Source organism: Oncorhynchus clarkii, chromosome 25 (assembly GCF_045791955.1).
Source record: "Oncorhynchus clarkii lewisi isolate Uvic-CL-2024 chromosome 25, UVic_Ocla_1.0, whole genome shotgun sequence".
NCBI lineage: Eukaryota > Metazoa > Chordata > Actinopteri > Salmoniformes > Salmonidae > Oncorhynchus > Oncorhynchus clarkii.
Genome location: NC_092171.1, coordinates 42,814,610 through 42,833,694, shown reverse-complemented (window position 1 = coordinate 42,833,694; position 19,085 = coordinate 42,814,610). Strand labels below are relative to the sequence as shown.

Sequence of the window (19,085 nt, the reverse complement as noted above, 5' to 3'; positions counted from 1 at the left end):
CTCTCTCACTCCTGAAACGACCCTCTCCCCCAAAACGATCCTCTCTCACTCCTGAAACGATCCTCTCCACCCAAAACGATCCTCTCTCACTCCTACTATCCTCTCCCCCCAAAACGATCCTCGCTCACTCCTACTATCCTCTCCCCCCAAAACGATCCTCTCTCACTCCTACTATCCTCTCCCCCCAAAACGATCCTCTCTCACTCCTTCTATCCTCTCCCCCCAAAACGATCCTCTCTCACTCCTACTATCCTCTCCCCCCAAAACGATCCTCTCTCACTCCTACTATCCTCTCCCCCCAAAACGATCCTCTCTCACTCCTACTATCCTCTCCCCCCAAAACGATCCTCTCTCACTCCTACTATCCTCTCCCCCCAAAACGATCCTCTCTCACTCCTACTATCCTCTCCCCCCAAAACGATCCTCTCTCACTCCTACTATCCTCTCCCCCCAAAACGATCCTCTCTCACTCCTACTATCCTCTCCCCCCAAAACGATCCTCTCTCACTCCTACTATCCTCTCCCCCCAAAACGATCCTCTCTCACTCCTACTATCCTCTCCCCCCAAAACGATCCTCTCTCACTCCTACTATCCTCTCCCCCCAAAACGATCCTCTCTCACTCCTACTATCCTCTCCCCCCAAAACGATCCTCTCTCACTCCTACTATCCTCTCCCCCCAAACGATCCTCTCTCACTCCTACTATCCTCTCCCCCCAAAACGATCCTCTCTCACTCCTACTATCCTCTCCCCCCAAAACGATCCTCTCTCACTCCTACTATCCTCTCCCCTCAAAACGATCCTCTCTCACTCCTACTATCCTCTCCCCCCAAAACGATCCTCTCTCACTCCTACTATCCTCTCCACCCAAAACGATCCTCTCTCACTCCTACTATCCTCTCCCCCCAAAACGATCCTCTCTCACTCCTACTATCCTCTCCCCCCAAAACGATCCTCACTCACTCCTACTATCCTTCATCGGAAAACAGAAAACAAAATAATTGCATCCAGTTGTGACATCACATTTCATGTTCAAATTTTAAGATAAATTGAACACTTCATTTAAAAAATATATATATATATAAAAAGAAGCTTCTTTCATTTTATCATTAGATCCCACAGTGGAGCAAATCCTCCAGCAGATAGTACAGAGATTAGACCAGTGCCTTCAGAAAGTATTCACACACCTTGATCCCCCCCCCCCCTCCCACAATTTGTTGTGTTACAGCCTTCATTTAAAATGGATTCAACTGAGATTTTGTGCCATTGATCTACATACAATATCCCATCATGTCAAAGTGAATTTAAAAAAAAAAAAAAATTGTTTTGTTTTTTTATTAATGAATTTAAAGTTGTCTTGAATCAACACGTCTTCAACCTCTTTGTTATGGCAAGCCTAAATAAGTACAAAAAAACGCATAATAATTTGCATGGACTATTTCCGTGTTCAATAAAATTGTTTACATGATTTATTTTTTTTAAATGGCTACCTCAACTCTGTTACCACCCACACGCAATTATCTGTAAGGTCCCTCAATCGAGTAGTGGATTTCAAGCAAAGATTTAACCACAAAGACCAGGGAGGTTTTTCAACAGATGGGTAGATGTGTTAAAACTAAAAACAGCAGACATTTAAGATCCCTTTGAGCATGGTGAAGTTATTAATTTAGGCTTTGGATGGTGTATCAATACACCCAGTCACTACAAAGATACAGGCGTCCTTCCTAACTCAGTTGCTGAAGAGGAAGGAAACCGCTCAGGGATTTCACCATGGAGGTCAATGGTGACTTTAAAACAGTTTACAGAGTTTAACGGCTGTGATGGGAGACAACTGAGGATGGATCAACAACATTGTAGTTATTCCACAATACTAACCTAAATGACAAGAGTGAAAAGAAGGAAGCCTGTACAGAAAAAAATATCCCAAAACATGCATCCTGTTTGCAACAAGGCACTTAAGTAAGACTGCTAAAATTAACTTTTTGTCCTGACTACAAAGTGTTATGCTTGGGGCAAATCCAACACAGCCTTGCCAATGACAAGCATACCGATAACATGATGCAGGCACTGCCATGCTTGAGAATATGAAGAGTGGTACTCAATGTGAGAGTTTTTCAGGATAAAAAGAAGCGGACTAGAGCTTAGCACAGGCAAAATCCTAGAGGAAATCCTGGTTCAGTCTGCTTTCCAACAGACACTGGGAAACAAATTCACCTTTCAGCAGGACAATAACCTAAAACACAAGGCCAAATCTACACTGGAGTTGCTTCCCAAGACGACATTGAATGTTCCTGAGTGGCCTAGTTACAGTTTTGACTTCAAATTGGCTTGAACATCTATGGCAAGACTTGAAAATGGTTGTCTAGCAATGATCAACAATCAACTTGACAGAGTTTGAAGATTTTTAAAAAGAATAAACAGCAAAATATTGTACAATCGAGGTGTGAAAAGCTCTTAAGAGACTTACCCAGAAAGACACAGCTGTATAGCACAGCCAAAAGGTGTTTCTAACATGTATTGACTCAGGGAAGTTTATACTCATTTAAAAGAGATATTTTGGGGGGGGGGGGGGGAGCGGTAGAGGGGGTTGGGGGAGTAGAGGGGGGTTGGGGACTGGTAATAGGCCCATGCTCATAGTCTCAACACCCTAGTGAGTGAGAGGTGTCCGTGTGATCAGTCAAGAGAAATAAAGAGACTTGAGAGCCGGAGGAGGAAAAAAAAAAAAACTGTCTCTCACAACAGTGGTACTGTAGTAGTACTAGATAGTAATACTGTAGTAGTACTAGATAGTAGTACTAGAAAGTAGCACTAGTCTTCATTTCCCCAGGCCAATCTTCTTGGCCTCCGTTTCGTAGATCAACAACCTCCACATTTTAACTATGAACACCTCTGCCTCCTCGTCCAGAACCTGCAGGTACAAAACATCAGTTAGTGGGTCTCCTCTCTTAATAACACACGTTCTAACACCTGTTAGGTCTACTGCACTGTTGACGAGAACAAACTTAAGATTTAGAACGAACTCAAATGTTGGCTTACATTTGATAACATATGAACCGTAAACTGGTTAAGCCTGTAAGATTGTTTTTCTATGACCACGTTTTAAAATCATGATCTATTATTTAACTCACCATGGCAACATCATCCAAGATCCCCTGCGGTGTGCCGTGAGACATCACCTGAGGAGACAAGAAGCTGGTGAAACACAGTGGAAGACAACAGCACTCACAAAGCCTACTGCAGGGAATACGTCACAGCCAGAGACAATGGGTCCTCAATACCACCTCCGTGTCCCATCGCTGCCCCCGTGTCTCATCGCTACCCCCGTGTCCCATCGCTACCCCCGTGTCCCATCGCTACCCCCCGTGTCCCATCGCTACCCCCGACCGTGCCCCATCGCTACCCCCGACCGTGCCCCATCGCTACCCCCGTGTCCCATCGCTACCCCCGACCGTGCCCCATCGCTACCCCCGTGTCCCATCGCTGCCCCCGTGTCCCATCGCTGCCCCCGTGTCCCATCGCTACCCCCGTGTCCCATCGCTACCCCCCGTGTCCCATCGCTACCCCCGACCGTGCCCCATCGCTACCCCCGACCGTGTCCCATCGCTACCCCCGACCGTGTCCCATCGCTGCCCCCGTGTCCCATCGCTGCCCCCGTGTCTCATCGCTACCCCCGTGTCCCATCGCTACCCCCGTGTCCCATCGCTACCCCCCGTGTCCCATCGCTACCCCCGTGTCCCATCGCTACCCCCGACCGTGTCCCATCGCTGCCCCCGTGTCCCATCGCTACCCCCGTGTCCCATCGCTACCCCCCGTGTCCCATCGCTACCCCCCGTGTCCCATCGCTACACCCGACCGTGTCCCATCGCTACCCCCGACCGTGTCCCATCGCTACCCCCGTGTCCCATCGCTGCCCCCGTGTCCCATCGCTACTCCCGTGTCCCATCGCTACCCCCGTGTCCCATCGCTACCCCCCGTGTCCCATCGCTACCCCCGACCGTGTCCCATCGCTACCCCCGTGTCCCATCGCTACCCCCGTGTCCCATCGCTACCCCCGTTTCCCATCGCTACCCCCGTGTCCCATCGCTACCCCCCGTGTCCTATCGCTACCCCCGACCGTGTCCCATCGCTACCATCGCTACCCCCGTGTCCTATCGCTACCCCCGACCGTGTCCCATCGCTACCTCCGTGGACAATGTGAAGAATAGAAGACTACAGTGGAAAAACATAGTGTCCCATCAATGCATTATAACGGCAAGCTTTAAGGTAAAGGAGTAGTTCACCCATTGACCAACATACACTGAGTGTACAAAATATTAGGAACATGCTCTTTCCATGACATAAACTAACCAGGTGAAAGATATGATTCCTTATTGATGTCATGTTTAAGCCTTGAGACAAATTGAGACATGGGTTGTGTTCGTGTGCCATTCAGAGGGTGAACGGGGAAGACAAAATGTTTGTGACTTTGAATGGGGTTTGGTAGTAGGTGCCAAGGCGCACCGGTTTGTGTCAAGAACTGCAACGCTGCTGGGTTTTTCCCCACTCAACAGTTATTTGCTTGTGTGTATCATCGAGAATGATCAACCCACCCAAAGAACATCCGGTCAACATGGGCCAGCATTTCTGCGGAACGCTTTCGACACGTTGTAGAGTCCACGCCCCGACGTTAGGTGTTCCTAATGTTTTGTACACTCAGTGGGAAAGGTACATTGGATTTGTGCCATAAATGCCCCCCCCACGTACGTGTGAACTAAACAAACGCCTTGGGTTGCAGTCATACCTTGTCTACAACCTTCTTACAAGGTAAGATGTCATCCTTCCTCAGACAAATCATTCTCTCTCCCACTCAATCAGTTACCGACTCACCTTCGAACAGACAAAGTCCACTAGCGTAGCTTCCTCCTCTCCGATGTACTCTATAATCTTCTTGTTGATCCAGGGCCTGATGCGGCGCTCCATCAGAGTCTGAGACAGGAAGAAGAACAAGAGGTTTCAGACATCCGGTGATTTACAGAGAATTACTAGTTCTTCCCACATCGCTTTTCAATTTCCAGTTGACCAAATATGTCAAGAGTAGATTAGGTTGTCCACAGAGGAGCAGGACCCTTGGGACTTGTCAGTGTGTGTGAACCCTACGGGATGTTTGAATCACTCCTTAACGCTGCAATCGTCACGTTATTACCAACCAGAGCTCTGGGGCCGACCTGCCTCATCATCATCATCATCATCATCAGGGTAGCCTAGTGGTTAAAGCATTGGACTAGCAACCGAAAGGCTGCAAGTTCAAATCCCCGAGCTGACAAAGTACAAATCTGTCGTTCTGCTCCTGAACAACGCAGTTAACCCGCTGTTCCTAGACCAGTTAACCCCACTGTTCCCAGACCAGTTAACCCACTGTTCCTAGACCAGTTAACCGGCTGTTCCTAGACCAGTTAACCCACTGTTCCTAGACCAGTTAACCCACTGTTCCTAGACCAGTTAACCCACTGTTCCTAGACCAGTTAACCCACTGTTCCTAGACCAGTTAACCCACTGTTCCTAGACCGTCATTGAAAATAAGAACTTGTTCTTTAACTGACTTGCCTAGTTAAATAAAGGTTCAATTTTTAAAAATCCTCCTCCTCCTTACCGAGTCCACAGCAGTCCAGTCCAGAGGGTAGTTAAACAGATCCGGTCTGGCCGTAGGGATCTTCTCAATGAGACTCCTGATGTGTTTCCGTTTCTCCTCTGTGTTTTGTCCTCCCTTCCCTCCGGGTACCTCTGCCCCGTCCAGACCCAAACTCTTATCATCCTCGCCGTAGTCCAGCGGAACCAGCTTACGTTTACGAGGCGCCTCGTCGGCCTCCTCCTCGCCGAACTTGTTGAAGACGCTGTCGACGTTGGCCAGCTTCTTACGTTTACTCCCAGTGTGGATCTGATGGTTGGGGCTGGCGCCTGGAGACGGAGAGAGACGCGTTATAGAGGGGACGGAGAGAGAGAGAGACGGGTTATAGAGGGGACGGAGAGAGAGACGGGTTATAAAGGGGAAAGAGAGAGAGAGAGACGGGTTATAGGGGACGGAGAGAGAGAGACGGGTTATAGAGGGGAAAGAGAGAGAGAGAGACGGGTTATAGAGGGGAAAGAGAGAGAGAGAGACGGGTTATAGGGGACGGAGAGAGAGAGACGGGTTATAGGGGACGGAGAGAGAGACGGGTTATAGAGGGGACGGGGAGAGAGAGACGGGTTATAGGGGACGGAGAGAGAGAGACGGGTTATAGGGGACGGAGAGAGAGACGGGTTATAGAGGGGACGGAGAGAGAGACGGGTTATAGTGGGGACGGAGAGAGAGAGAGACAGGTTATAGAGGGGACGGAGAGAGAGAGACGGGTTATAGGGGACGGAGAGAAAAACGGGTTATAGAGGGGACGGAGAGAGAGAGACAGGTTATAGTGGGGACGGAGAGAGAGAGAGAGACGGGTTATAGAGGGGACGGAGAGAGAGAGAGAGACGGGTTATAGTGGGGACGGAGAGAGAGAAAGACGGGTTATAGTGGGGACGGAGAGAGAGAGACGGGTTATAGAGGGGACGGAGAGAGAGAGAGACGGTTATAGAGGGGACGGAGAGAGAGAGACGGGTTATAGAGGGGACGGAGAGAGAGAGACAGGTTATAGTGGGGACGGAGAGAGAGACGGGTTACAGAGGGGACGGAGAGAGAGAGACGGGTTATAGGGGACGGAGAGAAAAACGGGTTATAGAGGGGACGGAGAGAGAGAGACAGGTTAGAGGGGACGGAGAGAGAGACGGGTTATAGAGGGGACGGAGAGAGAGAGAGACGGGTTATAGAGGGGAAGGAGAGAGAGACAGGTTATAGAGGGGACGGAGAGAGAGACGGGTTATAGTGGGGACGGAGAGAGAGAGACGGGTTATAGAGGGGACGGAGAGAGAGACAGGATATAGAGGGGACGGAGAGAGAGAGACGGGTTATAGAGGGGACGGAGAGAGAGAGAGAGAGAGACGGGTTATAGAGGGGACGGAGAGAGAGAGAGAGACGGGTTATAGTGGGGACGGAGAGAGAGAAAGACGGGTTATAGTGGGGACGGAGAGAGAGAGACGGGTTATAGAGGGGACGGAGAGAGAGAGAGAGACGGTTATAGATGGGACGGAGAGAGAGAGACGGGTTATAGAGGGGACGGAGAGAGAGAGACGGGTTATAGTGGGGACGGAGAGAGAGACGGGTTACAGAGGGGACGGAGAGAGAGACAGGTTATAGAGGGGACGGAGAGAGAGAGACGGGTTATAGAGGGGACGGAGAGAGAGAGAGAGACGGGTTATAGAGGGGACGGTGAGAGAGAGACGGGTTATAGAGGGGACGGAGAGAGAGAGACAGGTTATAGAGGGGACGGAGAGAGAGAGACAGGTTATAGAGGGGACGGAGAGAGAGACAGGTTATAGAGGGGACGGAGAGAGAGACAGGTTATAGAGGGGACGGAGAGAGAGACGGGTTATAGAGGGGACAGAGAGAGAGAGAGACAGGTTATAGAGAGGACGGAGAGAGAGACAGGTTAGAGGGGACGGAGAGAGAGAGAGAGAGAGAGAGAGAGACGGGTTATAGAGGGGACGGAGAGAGAGACGGGTTATAGAGGGGACGTAGAGAGAGAGAGACGGGTTATAGAGGGGACGGAGAGAGAGACGGGTTATAGAGGGGACGGAGAGAGAGAGAGAGACGGGTTATAGAGGGGACGGAGAGAGAGAGAGACGGGTTATAGAGGGGACGTAGAGAGAGAGAGAGACGGGTTATAGAGAGGACGGAGAGAGAGACAGGTTAGAGGTGACGGAGAGAGAAAGACGGGTTATAGTGGGGACGGAGAGAGAGAGAGACGGGTTATAGTGGGGACGGAGAGAGAGAGAGACGGGTTATAGAGGGGACGGAGAGAGAGACAGGTTATAGAGGGGACGTAGAGAGAGAGAGAGACGGGTTATAGAGAGGACGGAGAGAGAGACAGGTTAGAGGGGACAGAGAGAGAGAGAGAGAGAGACGGGTTATAGAGGGGACGGAGAGAGAGAGAGACGGGTTATAGAGGGGACGGAGAGAGAGAGAGACGGGTTATAGAGGGGACGGAGAGAGAGAGAGAGAGACGGGTTATAGAGGGGAAGGAGAGAGGGACAGGTTAGAGGGGACGGAGAGAGAGACAGGTTATAGAGGGGAAGGAGAGAGAGAGAGACGGGTTATAGAGGGGAAGGAGAGAGAGACAGGTTATAGAGGGGACGGAGAGAGAGAGACGGGTTATAGAGGGGACGGAGAGAGAGACGGGTTATAGAGGGGACGTAGAGAGAGAGAGACGGGTTATAGAGGGGACGGAGAGAGAGACAGGTTATAGAGGGGACGGAGAGAGAGACAGGTTATAGAGGGGACGGAGAGAGAGACGGGTTATAGAGGGGACAGAGAGAGAGAGAGACAGGTTATAGAGAGGACGGAGAGAGAGACAGGTTAGAGGGGACGGAGAGAGAGAGAGAGAGAGAGAGAGAGAGAGACGGGTTATAGAGGGGACGGAGAGAGAGACGGGTTATAGAGGGGACGGAGAGAGAGAGAGAGAGACGGGTTATAGAGGGGAAGGAGAGAGGGACAGGTTAGAGGGGACGGAGAGAGAGACAGGTTATAGAGGGGAAGGAGAGAGAGAGACGGGTTATAGAGGGGACGGAGAGAGAGAGAGAGACGGGTTATAGAGGGGACGGTGAGAGAGAGACGGGTTATAGAGGGGACGGAGAGAGAGAGACAGGTTATAGAGGGGACGGAGAGAGAGAGACAGGTTATAGAGGGGACGGAGAGAGAGACAGGTTATAGAGGGGACGGAGAGAGAGACAGGTTATAGAGGGGACGGAGAGAGAGACGGGTTATAGAGGGGACAGAGAGAGAGAGAGACAGGTTATAGAGAGGACGGAGAGAGAGACAGGTTAGAGGGGACGGAGAGAGAGAGAGAGAGAGAGAGAGAGAGAGACGGGTTATAGAGGGGACGGAGAGAGAGACGGGTTATAGAGGGGACGTAGAGAGAGAGAGACGGGTTATAGAGGGGACGGAGAGAGAGACGGGTTATAGAGGGGACGGAGAGAGAGAGAGAGACGGGTTATAGAGGGGACGGAGAGAGAGAGAGACGGGTTATAGAGGGGACGTAGAGAGAGAGAGAGACGGGTTATAGAGAGGACGGAGAGAGAGACAGGTTAGAGGTGACGGAGAGAGAAAGACGGGTTATAGTGGGGACGGAGAGAGAGAGAGACGGGTTATAGTGGGGACGGAGAGAGAGAGAGACGGGTTATAGAGGGGACGGAGAGAGAGACAGGTTATAGAGGGGACGTAGAGAGAGAGAGAGACGGGTTATAGAGAGGACGGAGAGAGAGACAGGTTAGAGGGGACAGAGAGAGAGAGAGAGAGAGACGGGTTATAGAGGGGACGGAGAGAGAGAGAGACGGGTTATAGAGGGGACGGAGAGAGAGAGAGACGGGTTATAGAGGGGACGGAGAGAGAGAGAGAGAGACGGGTTATAGAGGGGAAGGAGAGAGGGACAGGTTAGAGGGGACGGAGAGAGAGACAGGTTATAGAGGGGAAGGAGAGAGAGAGAGACGGGTTATAGAGGGGAAGGAGAGAGAGACAGGTTATAGAGGGGACGGAGAGAGAGAGACGGGTTATAGAGGGGACGGAGAGAGAGACGGGTTATAGAGGGGACGTAGAGAGAGAGAGACGGGTTATAGAGGGGACGGAGAGAGAGACGGGTTATAGAGGGGACGGAGAGAGAGAGAGAGACGGGTTATAGAGGGGACGGAGAGAGAGAGAGACGGGTTATAGAGGGGACGTAGAGAGAGAGAGAGACGGGTTATAGAGAGGACGGAGAGAGAGACAGGTTAGAGGTGACGGAGAGAGAAAGACGGGTTATAGTGGGGACGGAGAGAGAGAGAGACGGGTTATAGTGGGGACGGAGAGAGAGAGAGACGGGTTATAGAGGGGACGGAGAGAGAGACAGGTTATAGAGGGGACGTAGAGAGAGAGAGAGACGGGTTATAGAGAGGACGGAGAGAGAGACAGGTTAGAGGGGACAGAGAGAGAGAGAGAGAGAGACGGGTTATAGAGGGGACGGAGAGAGAGAGAGACGGGTTATAGAGGGGACGGAGAGAGAGAGAGACGGGTTATAGAGGGGACGGAGAGAGAGAGAGAGAGACGGGTTATAGAGGGGAAGGAGAGAGGGACAGGTTAGAGGGGACGGAGAGAGAGACAGGTTATAGAGGGGAAGGAGAGAGAGAGAGACGGGTTATAGAGGGGAAGGAGAGAGAGACAGGTTATAGAGGGGACGGAGAGAGAGAGACGGGTTATAGAGGGGAAGGAGAGAGAGACAGGTTAGAGGGGACAGAGAGAGAGAGAGACAGGTTATAGAGGGGAATGAGAGAGAGACAGGTTATAGAGGGGACAGAGAGAGAGAGACAGGTTATAGAGGGGACGGAGAGAGAGAGACGGGTTATAGTGGGGTCGGAGAGAGAGACGGGTTATAGAGGGGACGGAGAGAGAGACAGGTTATAGAGGGGACGGAGAGAGAGAGACGGGTTATAGTGGGGACGGAGAGACGGGTTATAGAGGGGACGGAGAGAGAGACAGGTTATAGAGGGGACGGAGAGAGAGAGACAGGTTATAGAGGGGACGGAGAGAGAGACGGGTTATAGAGGGGACGGAGAGAGAGACAGGTTATAGAGGGGACGGAGAGAGAGACAGGTTATAGAGGGGACGGAGAGAGAGACAGGTTATAGAGGGGACGGAGAGAGAGACGGGTTATAGAGGGGACGGAGAGAGAGAGACAGGTTATAGAGGGGACGGAGAGAGAGAGACGGGTTATAGAGGGGACTGAGAGAGAGAGAGACGGGTTATAGAGGGGACGGAGAGAGAGAGAGAGACGGGTTATAGAGGGGACGGAGAGAGAGACAGGTTATAGAGGGGACGGAGAGAGAGAGACGGGTTATAGTGGGGACGGAGAGAGAGAGACGGGTTATAGTGGGGACGGAGAGAGAGAGACAGACAGGTTATAGTGGGGACGGAGAGAGAGACGGGTTATAGTGGGGACAGAGAGAGAGAGAAAGACAGGTTATAGTGGGGACGGAGAGAGAGAGAGACGGGTTATAGTGGGGACGGAGAGAGAGAGACGGGTTATAGTGGGGACGGAGAGAGAGAGAGTGACGGGTTATAGTGGGGACGGAGAGAGAGAGAGTGACGGGTTATAGTGGGGACGGAGAGAGAGAGACGGGTTATAGTGGGGACGGAGAGAGAGAGACGGGTTATAGTGGGGACGGAGAGAGAGAGACGGGTTATAGAGGGGACGGAGAGAGAGAGACAGGTTATAGAGGGGACGGAGAGAGAGAGACGGGTTATAGAGGGGACGGAGAGGGAGACGGGTTATAGAGGGGACGGAGAGAGAGAGAGAGACGGGTTATAGAGGGGACGGAGAGAGAGACAGGTTATAGAGGGGACGGAGAGAGAGACGGGTTATAGAGGGGACGGAGAGAGAGAGAGAGAGAGACGGGTTATAGAGGGGACGGAGAGAGAGAGAGAGAGAGACGGGTTATAGAGGGGACGGAGAGAGAGAGAGAGAGAGAGACGGGTTATAGAGGGGACGGAGAGAGAGAGAGAGAGAGAGAGAGAGAGAGTGACGGGTTATAGTGGGGACGGAGAGAGAGAGACGGGTTATAGTGGGGACGGAGAGAGAGAGACGGGTTATAGTGGGGACGGAGAGAGAGAGACGGGTTATAGAGGGGACGGAGAGAGAGAGACAGGTTATAGAGGGGACGGAGAGAGAGAGACGGGTTATAGAGGGGACGGAGAGAGAGACGGGTTACAGTCGCTAGCTACTTCGTCCTATTTAGCTAGCTTGCAGTCGCTAGCTAATTTGTCCTATTTAGCTAGCTTGCAGTCGCTAGCTACTTCGTCCTATTTAGCTAGCTTTCTTATAGAGGGGACGGAGAGAGAGAGACGGGTTATAGAGGGGACTGAGAGAGAGAGAGACGGGTTATAGAGGGGACGGAGAGAGAGAGAGAGACGGGTTATAGAGGGGACGGAGAGAGAGACAGGTTATAGAGGGGACGGAGAGAGAGAGACGGGTTATAGTGGGGACGGAGAGAGAGAGACGGGTTATAGTGGGGACGGAGAGAGAGAGAAAGACAGGTTATAGTGGGGACGGAGAGAGAGACGGGTTATAGTGGGGACAGAGAGAGAGAGAAAGACAGGTTATAGTGGGGACGGAGAGAGAGAGAGACGGGTTATAGTGGGGACGGAGAGAGAGAGACGGGTTATAGTGGGGACGGAGAGAGAGAGAGTGACGGGTTATAGGGGGGACGGAGAGAGAGAGAGTGACGGGTTATAGTGGGGACGGAGAGAGAGAGACGGGTTATAGTGGGGACGGAGAGAGAGAGACGGGTTATAGTGGGGACGGAGAGAGAGAGACGGGTTATAGAGGGGACGGAGAGAGAGAGACAGGTTATAGAGGGGACGGAGAGAGAGAGACGGGTTATAGAGGGGACGGAGAGAGAGACGGGTTATAGAGGGGACGGAGAGAGAGAGAGAGACGGGTTATAGAGGGGACGGAGAGAGAGACAGGTTATAGAGGGGACGGAGAGAGAGACGGGTTATAGAGGGGACGGAGAGAGAGAGAGAGAGAGACGGGTTATAGAGGGGACGGAGAGAGAGAGAGAGAGAGAGACGGGTTATAGAGGGGACGGAGAGAGAGAGAGAGAGAGAGAGACGGGTTATAGAGGGGACGGAGAGAGAGAGAGAGAGAGAGAGAGAGAGAGAGTGACGGGTTATAGTGGGGACGGAGAGAGAGAGACGGGTTATAGTGGGGACGGAGAGAGAGAGACGGGTTATAGTGGGGACGGAGAGAGAGAGACGGGTTATAGAGGGGACGGAGAGAGAGAGACAGGTTATAGAGGGGACGGAGAGAGAGACGGGTTATAGAGGGGACGGAGAGAGAGAGAGAGACGGGTTATAGAGGGGACGGAGAGAGAGACAGGTTATAGAGGGGACGGAGAGAGAGAGACGGGTTATAGAGGGGACGGAGAGAGAGACGGGTTATAGAGGGGACGGAGAGAGAGAGAGAGAGAGAGACGGGTTATAGAGGGGACGGAGAGAGAGAGAGAGAGACGGGTTATAGAGGGGACGGAGAGAGAGAGAGAGAGAGAGAGAGACGGGTTATAGAGGGGACGGAGAGAGAGAGAGAGAGAGAGAGAGAGAGAGAGAGAGAGAGAGAGACGGGTTATAGAGGGGACGGAGAGAGAGAGAGAGAGAGAGAGAGAGAGACGGGTTATAGAGGGGACGGAGAGAGAGACGGGTTGGTGGGTTACAGTGGGTTATAGAGATTTGAGGGTCAAAGCTAGAGGGTCATACACTGACTAGACCGGGAGCGTGTGTATTCCATCACACGCATGTTGAAATATCAAAACCAACTCTGAACCAACTATATTAATTTGGGGACAGGTCAAAAAGCATTAAACATCAATGGACATTTAGCGAGCTAGCTTGCAGTCGCTGGCTAATTCGTCCTGTTTAGCTAGCTTCCACTCGCTAGCTATTTCGTCCTGTTTAGCTAGCTTGCAGTCGCTAGCTATTTCGTCCTGTTTAGCTAGCTTGCAGTCGCTGGCTAATTCGTCCTGTTTAGCTAGCTTGCAGTCGCTAGCTATTTCGGCCTGTTTAGCTAGCTTGCAGTCGCTAGCTATTTCGTCCTGTTTAGCTAGCTTGCAGTCGCTAGCTATTTCGTCCTGTTTAGCTAGCTTGCAGTCGCTAGCTATTTCGTCCTGTTTAGCTAGCTTGCAGTCGCTAGCTACTTCGTCCTGTTTAGCTAGCTTGCAGTCGCTAGCTACTTCGTCCTATTTAGCTAGCTTGCAGTCGCTAGCTACTTCGTCCTATTTAGCTAGCTTGCAGTCGCTAGCTAATTTGTCCTATTTAGCTAGCTTGCAGTCGCTAGCTACTTCGTCCTATTTAGCTAGCTTTCTGTCGCTAGCTAATTTGTCCTATTTAGCTACGCAGACGCTCGTTGCCGTCAGCAGTGTGGGTGCAATGATTGAAATAACGCGTATGCGTACTTTTATTTTGTTACGCGAGCGGTGTGGTCAGCACGTTAGACAGAGACGACGATGACGATTTAACCAGTTTGAGGCTGAGGCCAATCTTGTTCTAACTAGTTCAATCTAGTTTTAACTCACCCAGTTTGAGGCTGAGGCCAATCTTGTTCTAACTAGTTCAATCTAGTTTTAACTCACCCAGTTTGAGGCTGAGGCCAATCTTGGGATGCTGTTCTTCAGTGGACCGGGCTTCAGGAGAATTTTCATGAGGGATGATGATGCCGCACGGAGACTCGTTGCCGGGGGAGTTGGGTGTGGCGCCGCCGCTGCCCGACGACACCGAGGGGGCCGATGTTATTGGCCGCATCGTGGGCTTCAGGTTTGGGTTTGGCCTGGCATCTGATGAGTCCTCCCGGTCACAATCATCAAGCTCCTCCCCTTCCTCCAAGTCATCGTCTGATTGGGGTTGAAGGTGCTGGAAAGAAGGCCTGTCTGCTCCTCTCCTGTCCCTGTGGTGCTCCCTCTCTCGGTGCTCCCTCTCCCGGTGCTCCCTCTCCCGGTGCTCCCTCTCCCGGTGCTCCCTGTCCCGGTTTGGTTTCACCTCCTCCTCTGGCACCGGCTTCACTGGGGGCTGCCGCCTCCGCTCTGCCTCCTCCTCCATCTTGGATTCAAATCAAATGTATTTAAAGTGCATTTATACAAAAAAAGTAAAAACACTAAAATAAAAATATATGAAAAAAATGTGCATTGTCGATTCATGTTGATTCATGTTCATTGTCCCTATTGGACAGGGTACAATGCACATTGCTCATGTCTGTTGATGTGCCAGTTAGCCAGCTGACAGACGGCAGGGTTGTGTTCAGGAGGGAGGAAATGGTTGGAAACTGGAAGGTACAACCTGAACTTGAACAATAACAACACAGAGTTGACAGACAGAGACAGACAAACAGCAATAGAGCCAGACGGTCAGCCAGACAGACAGATGGCCAGACAGACGTTCCAGACAGACAGCAATAGAGCCAGACAGACGGCCAGACATACCCTCTGCAGCTCGGCCTCAGGGTCTGGGTGTCCCTCAGCTAACAGTCTCTGTCTGATCTGATCATGCTCCTCCTTCTCCCGCTTCCTGTCTCTCTCATCCAGCTCCGTCTCCTTCTCACGGTCTCTCAGACGCTTCTGTAAAGCACTACCCCTGGAGGGAGAGAGAGGAAGGCCGGTCAGTCATACAGCATGAAAGGATACTTCAGGATTTTGGCCCTACTTCCTCAGAGAGAGAGATGAGGCCCTTTATCTACTTCCCCAGAGAGATGAGGCCTTTTATCTCCTTCCTCAGAGAGAGATGAGGCCCTTTATCTACTTCCCCAGAGAGAGATGAGGCCCTTTATCTCCTTCCCCAGAGAGAGATGAGGCCCTTTATCTCCTTCCTCAGAGAGAGATGAGGCCCTTTATCTACTTCCCCAGAGAGATGAGGCCCTTTTATCTCCTTCCCCAGAGAGATGAGGCCTTTTATCTCCTTCCTCAGAGAGAGATGAGGCCCTTTATCTCCTTCCCCAGAGAGATGAGGCCCTTTATCTACTTCCTCAGAGAGATGAGGCCCTTTATCTCCTTCCTCAGAGAGAGATGAGGCCCTTTATCTCCTTCCTCAGAGAGAGATGAGGCCCTTTATCTACTTCCTCAGAGAGAGATGAGGCCCTTTATCTCCTTCCTCAGAGAGAGATGAGGCCCTTTATCTCCTTCCTCAGAGAGAGATGAGGCCCTTTATCTCCTTCCTCAGAGAGAGATGAGGCCCTTTATCTCCTTCCTCAGAGAGAGATGAGGCCCTTTATCTCCTTCCTCAGAGAGAGATGAGGCCCTTTATCTCCTTCCTCAGAGAGAGATGAGGCCCTTTATCTCCTTCCTCAGAGAGAGATGAGGCCCTTTATCTCCTTCCCCAGAGAGATGAGGCCCTTTTATCTCCTTCCCCAGAGAGAGATGAACTGATGGATACCATTTCTGCATCCAGCATAAAGGAAGTTGGAGTTACTTTCACGAGCCAAATGCCTACCAGCGTTAGCGCAATGACTGGAAGTCTATAGTATCTGCTAGCAGTTAGCTTAGACCTTCAGTCATTGCGCTTAACACGCTAGTTAGCAATTGCGCTAACAATGTAGGGGTTAATATTAGGTCCCCAACAAGAACAATTGTGTTATAAAAGGTGTGTCCTCACCTGTAGTATATCAGGTCATCTCTGTGTTATAAAAGGTGTGTCCTCACCTGTAGTATATCAGGTCATCTCTGTGTTATAAAAGGTGTGTCCTCACCTGTAGTATATCAGGTCATCTCTGTGTTATAAAAGGTATGTCCTCACCTGTAGTATATCAGGTCATCTCTGTGTTATAAAAGGTGTGTCCTCACCTGTAGTATATCAGGTCATCTCTGTGTTATAAAAGGTGTGTCCTCACCTGTAGTATATCAGGTCATCTCTGTGTTATAAAAGGTGTGTCCTCACCTGTAGTATATCAGGTCGTCTCTGTGTTATAAAAGGTGTGTCCTCACCTGTAGTATATCAGGTCGTCTCTGTGTTATAAAAGGTGTGTCCTCACCTGTAGTATATCAGGTCGTCTCTGTGTTATAAAAGGTATGTCCTCACCTGTAGTATATCAGGTCATCTCTGTGTTATAAAAGGTGTGTCCTCACCTGTAGTATATCAGGTCGTCTCTGTGTTATAAAAGGTGTGTCCTCACCTGTAGTATATCAGGTCGTCTCTGTGTTATAAAAGGTGTGTCCTCACCTGTAGTATATCAGGTCATCTCTGTGTTATAAAAGGTGTGTCCTCACCTGTAGTATATCAGGTCATCTCTGTGTTATAAAAGGTGTGTCCTCACCTGTAGTATATCAGGTCATCTCTGTGTTATAAAAGGTGTGTCCTCACCTGTAGTATATCAGGTCATCTCTGTGTTATAAAAGGTGTGTCCTCACCTGTAGTATATCAGGTCATCTCTGTGTTATAAAAGGTGTGTCCTCACCTGTAGTATATCAGGTCATCTCTGTGTTATAAAAGGTGTGTCCTCACCTGTAGTATATCAGGTCATCTCTGTGTTATAAAAGGTGTGTCCTCACCTGTAGTATATCAGGTCATCTCTGTGTTATAAAAGGTGTGTCCTCACCTGTAGTATATCAGGTCATCTCTGTGTTATAAAAGGTGTGTCCTCACCTGTAGTATATCAGGTCGTCTCTGTGTTATAAAAGGTGTGTCCTCACCTGTAGTATATCAGGTCGTCTCTGTGTTATAAAAGGTGTGTCCTCACCTGTAGTATATCAGGTCGTCTCTGTGTTATAAAAGGTGTGTCCTCACCTGTAGTATATCAGGTCGTCTCTGTGTTATAAAAGGTGTGTCCTCACCTGTAGTATATCAGGTCATCTCTGTGTTATAAAAGGTGTGTCCTCACCTGTAGTATATCAGGTCATCTCTGTGTTATAAAAGGTGTGTCCTCACCTGTAGTATATCAGGTCATCTCTGTGTTATAAAAGGTGTGTCCTCACCTGTAGTATATCAGGTCATCTCTGTGTTATAAAAGGTGTGTCCTCACCTGTAGTATATCAGGTCGTCTCTGTGTTATAAAAGGTGTGTCCTCACCTGTAGTATTTCAGGTCGTCTGTGTTATAAAGGTGTGTCCTCACCTGTAGTATATCAGGTCATCTCTGTGTTATAAAAGGTGTGTCCTCACCTGTAGTATATCAGGTCATCTCTGTGTTATAAAAGGTGTGTCCTCACCTGTAGTATATCAGGTCATCTCTGTGTTATAAAAGGTGTGTCCTCACCTGTAGTATATCAGGTCATCTCTGTGTTATAAAAGGTGTGTCCTCACCTGTAGTATATCAGGTCATCTCTGTGTTATAAAAGGTGTGTCCTCACCTGTAGTATATCAGGTCATCTCTGTGTTATAAAAGGTGTGTCCTCACCTGTAGTATATCAGGTCATCTCTGTGTTATAAAAGGTGTGTCCTCACCTGTAGTATATCAGGTCGTCTCTGTGTTATAAAAGGTGTGTCCTCACCTGTAGTATATCAGGTCGTCTCTGTGTTATAAAAGGTGTGTCCTCACCTGTAGTATATCAGGTCGTCTCTGTGTTATAAAAGGTGTGTCCTCACCTGTAGTATATCAGGTCGTCTCTGTGTTATAAAAGGTGTGTCCTCACCTGTAGTATATCAGGTCATCTCTGTGTTATAAAAGGTGTGTCCTCACCTGTAGTATATCAGGTCATCTCTGTGTTATAAAAGGTGTGTCCTCACCTGTAGTATATCAGGTCATCTCTGTGTTATAAAAGGTGTGTCCTCACCTGTAGTATATCAGGTCATCTCTGTGTTATAAAAGGTGTGTCCTCACCTGTAGTATATCAGGTCGTCTCTGTGTTATAAAAGGTGTGTCCTCACCTGTAGTATTTCAGGTCGTCTGTGTTATAAAGGTGTGTCCTCACCTGTAGTATATCAGGTCATCTCTGTGTTATAAAAGGTGTGTCCTCACCTGTAGTATATCAGGTCATCTCTGTGTTATAAAAGGTGTGTCCTCACCTGTAGTATATCAGGTCGTCTCTGTGTTATAAAAGGTGTGTCCTCACCTGTAGTATTTCAGGTCGTCTGTGTTATAAAGGTGTGTCCTCACCTGTAGTATATCAGGTCATCTCTGTGTTATAAAAGGTGTGTCCTCACCTGTAGTATTTCAGGTCGTCTGTGTTATAAAGGTGTGTCCTCACCTGTAGTATTTCAGGTCGTCTTTGTCATCGTCATAATCTTCCAGGAACTCTTTCAGGCGCTTGCCTTCTTTGGTCTGAAGAAGAACAAATGATTGCATTCATTTAGCTTCCATGAGGTAAATGGCGCATTCAAACGGCTAATATTATAGATGGTGTAAAGGCTTGTCTCCCATATGAATCTTCTCTTCGTGCCAGACTGGGTTCAAATGTCTTCTGTATTTATAAGTACATAGAATACCTACTCATTCCAGGATTTATTTTTTTCTTTCTACATTGTAGAATACTAGTG

General features: G+C 49.9%; 1 protein-coding gene across 2 annotated transcripts in view; it reads right to left on the bottom strand.

The window, feature by feature from the left end:
• Positions 1–1,318: 1,318 nt before the first annotated feature.
• Positions 1,319–19,085, bottom strand: part of LOC139383246 (RNA binding motif protein 25a) — a 45,034-nt gene continuing 27,267 nt past the window's right edge. For both annotated transcript variants that reach the window (XM_071127694.1, XM_071127693.1), the window contains exons 12-18: positions 18,797–18,870; positions 15,106–15,256; positions 14,263–14,725; positions 5,630–5,934; positions 4,867–4,965; positions 3,129–3,176; positions 1,319–2,908 (exon numbers count right to left, since the gene is read on the bottom strand). In XM_071127694.1, coding sequence (XP_070983795.1) covers positions 2,816–2,908; positions 3,129–3,176; positions 4,867–4,965; positions 5,630–5,934; positions 14,263–14,725; positions 15,106–15,256; positions 18,797–18,870 — 1,233 coding nt within the window. In that variant the 3' untranslated portion in view covers positions 1,319–2,815. The remainder of the gene's footprint in view (positions 2,909–3,128; positions 3,177–4,866; positions 4,966–5,629; positions 5,935–14,262; positions 14,726–15,105; positions 15,257–18,796; positions 18,871–19,085) is intronic.